Here is a 7472-nt window from a genome sequence, read left to right on the forward strand (position 1 = left end):
TCCTCTCAAGGTTTCTTCCTCATATCATCTCGGGGAGTTTTTCCTTGCCACCGTCGCCACTGGCTTGCTCATTAGGGATAAATTCACAGTGATAAATTTAAATATTTACAATATATTTTTGTGAATCCATTTATTTTCTGTAAAGCTGCTTTGTGACAATGTCCATTGTTAAAAGCGCTATACAAATAAAATTGAATTGAATTGAATTGAACTGTACAGCACAGATAGCCTTCACTTGTTTATCAAGATATTTTTTTAAATCATTTATTAAAATATTTATTTATATCATTTATTAAAGATATAGCATATTATTATTTTGAGTCTTCTTTTGAATATTTTTGTATATTTATTGTTAGATAACTTTGTTAATATTTTTGTATATTTATTGCTGTATATTTATTCTTAGATGGCAATCAGATCACATTTAGGAACCATTAATGAAGAAATCCATATAATACTAAAGGTTCACTTTAACAATTGTACAGATAGAAAAACATATAGTAAGCTAAACTATTAACAGTCAAACAGCACTTACCTTCAAGTAGTTAGCATTTATATATGTGCTGAGAAAGTCATCTTCCTTTGCTCCTTGAAGGCAAACCCTACTGTGCGTGTCTGAAACATTGATTTGAGAGGTTATGAATAGAGGGTAACACACAAGCAGAAGTTTACCTTATGCATGTAATTAAATGTGGGTATATAATAACAAAATATTATTTACTGGTGCATGCTATCTTTTACAATGTTAGCTCAGTTTACTGTCAGATTTTTTTTAACATATATTAAGTGCCTCTTAAAAGGCTCTGTTTTCATTAAAGCAAAAAGACATTGCAGTCACATTCTATAAAAATGTATAAAAGATACCCCTACCAGTGTACTCCTTCTGGATCCACCTACACTATATGGCCAAAAGTTTGTGGACCTCTAACCATCATACCCATATGTGGGCCTTCCCCAACCTGTTGTCACAACACTGGAAGCACACAATTATGTAGGATGTCTTTGTATGCTGTAGCATTTTGATTTCCCTTCACTGGAACTAAGGGGCCCAAACATGTTCCAGCATGGCAGTGCCGCTGTGCACAAAGCGAGGTCCATGGAGACACATTTTGCCAAGGTTGGTGTGGAAAAACTCGAGTGGCCTGCACAGAGCCCTGACCCCAAACCCAATGAAAACCTTTCGGATGAATTAGAACACTGACTGCATTTGATTGAACTATACATTCATGTTACTTACAGGACAGTTATCAGGGTATGAGGTGTGCAGTAAAATAACAAAAGAGAGTACATTCCTCTACTGGAAGATAGTAAAGGTTTGTGTTTTCTTGCTTTCTCCTAAGCACCTAAACATGGATGATAGATAATTCAGAACTTCCTGATGCAGTGATATCTTTTTTTCTAATCTTTCTCTGCAGATGCTACTGTTTCTATGAGCTCTCTTGCCTCACTACCCCTCATCTCCAAGTGAGCTAGAACCTAACTGATTAGCCACTACTGTAATATGTCTATATTACACTCATTGGTATGAAAGAACAATGATTTACAAAGCTGAGAGAAGATGGGTGCATTCTGTCAGTGACTCGTATAAATGGGCTAACAGGGCTAAGCTCCCCTGTCTTTTAAAGATGAAAAAATCAATATAAGGTTTAAATTTTTGCACCCATATCACCTTATTTGCAGTTAATGCATGTTTTAAAGAGGATTATTATTATTTTTTTTGTTGTTGTTAAACTGATTCTACCACGAACAGTGGCAAGAAAAACACAAAGAATGATATGAAGCGACACTGTAGGCTAACTATGACAAGCCCAGCACTGTAGATTCATGCAGCCTAGCAGTGACAGTCATGTCAGGTGATTACACAGAGTGACACGCCCCCTAGATCTGATCTCCATGTGGGATAATAGCCTGTTCGATGACGCTTCAGTAATAAATAATCAGCATTCGTGTTACAGACTCAGTTGTTGGTATAATGTACTAAGTGGATTATTATTTAACATAAATTATTCTTAATATTTGGCTAATCATTTTCCCCTTAAATGTGTTTAGAGGCTAAAAATTGACAGATTGAGCACACATTGCCAAATCAAAGTACAAATTACCCAAAAGGACAGACAACAGAACTGTAAGTTTAGTGTTTTTTTTATTTAAATGAAAGAGTTACAGCTTTTCTGTTTACTGTTTGCTATTCAGAGGAAAAGCAGCATGAACCCAGTCAAGCATTGCAGGCTTGAAACACTAAAAAATAAATCTTCTTTATATGATGGCATTTTAAGGCCACTTAAAAAAAGTGTCATAATATTTTGAGAATAAAGTCATAATAATATGACAAAATGTTACACATAGATTTGGTGATGTGCAGGCAGTAGTCAACTTCAAGGCTATTGATGGATCTGCATGCCATTCAATGAGGGTGTGTAGATGAATTATAATCAAAATTAACAATCCCAAAAAAGTGAAACTCCGGCATGCTCCGAGTCCCCAAGTCGATTCCACTAATTATTATTTACAGATCCCCAGGGTCATATTCTGAATTCCTTTGTGAATCAGTGGATTTCATCTCAAACCTCATTGTTTCTTTAAACAAAGCATTAATTGTTGGAGACTTTAATATTCATTTTGATAACCAAGAAGACCCTCTGAGAACAGCGGCTGTGTCCATTCTAGATTCTAGTCTGGGTTAATCAGAATGTAATAAGATCCACTCATAATGGTGGTCACACTCTTGATCTAATAGTATCATTCGGATTAAATATAGAAAATATAGTCACATTTCCTCAGTCTGAAGCTATCTCAGATCATTATCTCATCTTATTTAAAATGTGTCTTAGTCATAATGGGCAGCTGTGGCTCAGGTGGTAGACTGGGCTGTCCACTAATTGCAGGATTGGCAGTTCGATCCCTGGCCCCTCCACATGCCGAAGTGTCCTTGGGCTAGTCACTGAAGCCCAAGTTGCTCCTGATGGCAGGCTAGCGTGTGAGTGTGGTGTGTGTGTCTGTGTGTGTATATGAATGGGTGAATGAGAAACAGTGTAAAGTGCTTTGTAGAACTGCTAAGGTTAAAAGTCGCTATATAAGTGCAGACCATTCATAATATATGCACCATGCCATGCTACCATGTCAAACGTATATTCATGTCAGCTAATGCACATAATTTTATCTTTAATCTTCCAGAGTTATCAACATTGATTGGATCACCGTCTGACCCCAGAGAACTTAATCAGGTGACTGAATACTTAGAGTCAACATTCCGTTATACTCTAGATAATGTAGATCCACAAGAAAAATAATCAGACAGGAAAAACTAGCACCCTGGTATAACAATCACACATGCACCTTAAAACATTCCACTTGAAAATGAGAATGTAAATGGTGTCAAACTTAATTGGTAGTATTTCAAACAGCACGGAAGGAGAGCCTCCTGAGCTATAGAAAATCTCTTAGTGCTGCAAGATCAACATATCTATCCACCCTAATAGAAGGTAATAAAAATAATCCTAGACTCTAATTTAATGCAGTAGCAAAATTAACTAGGAATAAGACCACCACAGAAGAATGCACACCATCAATATGTAGTAGTGATGACTTCATGAATTTTTTTGAATGACAAAATTGAAAATATCAGGCAAAAAACTCTGACTATAAACTAAAAACCAGACAATTCAATAACTAACCATGTAGATAACAGTTTAACTATATCAGATCGGTGTTTACATGTTGTTAGATTAGAGCAATACAATTATTCATATTCAGTTTCTGCCAGAAGTCGCTCATTCATGCTATTAGACTTTGTTGTGGTAAATAAAGGGGCATGCTCAGCTGTGAAGCACCCCTACCACAGTACTTTAAAACTTGGAAACACTGACACGGAAGCGTCAGGCCTTGTGTGAAGCCCTCGTCGTGTGAAAACCGAGCGTGTGTAAAGGCCTGCGAGTCTAACTGTGCGAGTCCACCAAGCAAGGACACTGACAAGACACAATTCAATCCACTAAGTAGCACTTTCTTCCTCTCTCTACCCGTTTTCTCCCACTGTTTATCTGCTAACATGCATCATCATTTCATCCCTGTTATTTACCAGAGGAGCAGGCCATGGCACACTCATAGAAAAGTACACAATTGAGATAACCTATGCTCGCTGTAGGCGGCCTCAGCATACTCTTTCTCGTTCTTGATCAGGCTATGGAACTGCCAATCAGCTGTAAACAAGGCTGATTTCATTCCTGCATTTGCCACCCACTCCGAGCTCAGTTTGCTGGCTCTGACTGAGATCTGGATCCAAAAAGAGAACACTGCAACACCTTTTGCCCTGGCTTCCAATTTGAACTTCTCCCACACCCCACGCCCCACTTTGCAAGGGGGTGGCACAGGTTTGCTTCTCTCCAAAACATGGAAATTTACATCGCTTTCTCCCTCTTGCTCCAACAGTTCCATTGTATTTCATGCTGTTACTGTTACTGACCCTGCCAAAATGCACTTGACACCTGGTCAAGTTCAACAAAGAGCTTGACGTGCTGTTGTCAACCATCCCAGATGATAGAACTCCTCTTGTGGTCCTTGGCGACTTCAGCATTCACCTAGACAAGCCACATGCAGCTGACTTTCTTGCTCCCTTGCCCACATTTGACCTCAAGCAGTTCCCCTCACAAAGCTAGCAAACAGCTTAATCTCATCCTCACATGTACCTGCACCACAGAAAATGTTCTTATTGCTCCTCTCGACACATCTGACCATTTCTTTATCCAGTTTTCTGTTCCTTTCCCCTCACCACCCTCAATCATCTTTGCTCCCTTTCCCCCACACTCTTCTCCTCCATTATCGCATTATCGCAACCTCTCTCCCCTCTAATAGCCACCACTCCTCACTGGACTTAAACAACGCAACTGGCATGCTATGCTTCACTCTAACATCTTCTCTTGACACCATCTGCCCCCAAAACCTCCAGGCCAGCTCGCACATCACCTCCTAGCCCTTGGCTCTTAGAAGCGCTTTGTAACAACTGGACCAAGCTCAGGGCAGTAGAAAGGTAATGGCATAAATCTTTTTCCCACAGTATTTCTACCACTAAAGCCGCATACTACCAGTAGAAGATTGGCTGCTCTACTAACACCCGTACTCTCTTCACAGCCATTTCTTTGTGTCCCCCTCCTCCCCCTTCCCCTAACTCTCTGACTGCAGATGACTTCGCCACTTTCTTTTCCAACAAGGTTACATCAATCAGAAACCAATACCAGACACCCATAGACAGGCTCCTCCTACATGCAACTCTCAACTGTCCTCCTTCTCTTCTCTCTCGGAGACTGATGTCTCCAAGCTCCTCCTCTCTAGCCATCCTACAACCTGTCCTCTAGACCCTTTCCCTTCTCAACTTCTTCAGGCCATCTCTCCCACACTACTACCTGCACTCACACACACGCCTTTAACACATCCCTCTACACCAGCATCTTCCCTCATTTAAGCAGGTCCAGGTTACTCCACTGCTTAAAAAACCAACACTTAACCCTGCTGCTGTTGACAACTACGGACCAGTCTCCCTCCTCCCTTTCCTGTCCAAAATTCTTGAAAGAGCTGTGTTCAATCAACTCTCCACTTTTCTCACAAAGAACAACCTCCTGGACACCAAGTAGTCTGGCTCCAAAAGCAGCTACTCCATGGAGACTGCTCTGCTTTCCATCACTGAAGCCTTACGACTAGAAAGATCGACCTCAAGATCATCTGTCCTCATCTTACGTGATCTCTCTGCTGCCTCTGACACTGTGAATCATCAGATCCTCCTGTCAACTCTCTCCAGTCTAGGCATCATCGGAACGGCTCTGCGCTGGGTGGAATCCTATCTCTCAGGCAGATCCTTCAAGGTATCATGGAGGGGAGGAGTGTCTGAGTCTCAGCACCTTACAACTGGGGTTCCCCAGGGGTCAGTTCTGGGTCCACTGCTCATTTCTATTTATACTACATCTTTGGGGCCTGTTATTGAGTCTCATGGCTTCTCATATCACTGCTACGCTGATGACACAAAGCTCTATTTGTCCTTCCAGCCAGAAGATCCATTGATCTCAGTACACATCTCTGCCTGCCTGTCTGACATCTTGGACTGGATGAAGGAGCGCCACCTTAAGCTCATCTTGGCAAAAATGGAGCTTCTTGTCATCCCTGCCTGCCCTTCAATCAAACACAACCTCACCGTACAACTAGGCTCAACCACACTCAAGCCAATCCGGACAGCCAGAAACCTTAGGGTGAATTTCGATGACCACTTGAACATTTCAGACCACATTTCAACAAGTGCACAGTCCTTTAGGTTCATTCTCTATAATATCAAGAAAATCAGACCCTATCTCACTGATCATCCCACACAGCTACTAGTCCAGGCTCTTGTTATCCCTAAACTGGACTACTGCAACACACTACTCCCGGGCCTCTCAGTCAGCTTGATCAACTCACTTCAGATGATTCAGAATGCACCAGCATGCCTTGTTTTCAACCAGCACAAAAGGACCCGTCACACACTTCTTTTCTCCCTCCACTGGCTTCCTGTAGCCACCCACGTCAAATTTAAGGCCTTGATGCTCATGTACAAGACCATGTGTGAAACAGCACACCCCACCATATCACTCTCCTTGAGGTTTATGTTCCCTCCTGCAACCTGCGATCAGTTAATGACCGAAGCCTGGCAGTGCTCACTCAGAGAAGCATGAGGTCTCTTTCCAGAACTTTCAAACTGACTGTCCCTCAGTGGTGGAATGAACTTTCAACCTCAATCCAGACAGCAGAATCCATCACTTTCTTTGAAAAACGGCTAAAGACCCACCTCTTCCATGAACACGTGATTAACCCCTAACTTGTCCCCACTCAAAAAAAAAACATCTGCAATTACACTGGCTCCCACACCTCTAGTCTGTGCACTTTGCTCCTCTAGCACTCAATTAAAAATCTTGTATGTTAGCACTACCTGTATTGTCCTTTGCTTGATATATCGCTTTGCTTGTATCTCTTCACTTGTAAGTCACTTTGGATAAAAGCATCTGCTAAATGAATAAGTGTAAATGTTTTAGAATGTTTCAACGTTCAATTCCTGACTCTGACATTCAGCTGGTCAGCTAACATGCTACCGAGCAGACCGAGCAGCCGAGAGCGGTAAGACCCGCGGTGGCAGGGTCTGTGTTTACATCAGTGATGCTTGGTGTTGTGATACTGTGGTAGTCTGCAGATGCTGCTCTCCCCTTATGGAGTTTATAATCGTCAAGTGCCAACCTTTCTGCATTCCGAGGGAGTTCACAGTGATTCTGCTGGTCGCTGTTTACATTCCACCCAGCCCTAACAATAACGATAGGAATGAGGCACTCAGCGCACTGTACCATGCCATCAGTGAGCAACAGACAACACACCTGGATGGATTTCTCATCCTAGCCGGAGATTTTAACCACGCAGATCCTAGATCAGTGTTACCAAAATTATATCTGCACATTGATTTTCCA

The 7472-nt window shown here is 41.5% G+C and overlaps 1 protein-coding gene across 5 annotated transcripts in view; it reads right to left on the minus strand.

The window, feature by feature from the left end:
• Positions 1 to 7472, minus strand: part of ptpn5 (protein tyrosine phosphatase non-receptor type 5) — a 147911-nt gene that overhangs the window by 47351 nt on the left and 93088 nt on the right. For all 5 annotated transcript variants that reach the window (XM_053229282.1, XM_026946680.3, XM_053229280.1 and 2 more), the window contains one exon: positions 536 to 615. In XM_053229282.1, coding sequence (XP_053085257.1) covers positions 536 to 615 — 80 coding nt within the window. The remainder of the gene's footprint in view (positions 1 to 535; positions 616 to 7472) is intronic.

This window comes from Pangasianodon hypophthalmus, chromosome 25 (assembly GCF_027358585.1).
Source record: "Pangasianodon hypophthalmus isolate fPanHyp1 chromosome 25, fPanHyp1.pri, whole genome shotgun sequence".
Taxonomy (NCBI): domain Eukaryota; kingdom Metazoa; phylum Chordata; class Actinopteri; order Siluriformes; family Pangasiidae; genus Pangasianodon; species Pangasianodon hypophthalmus.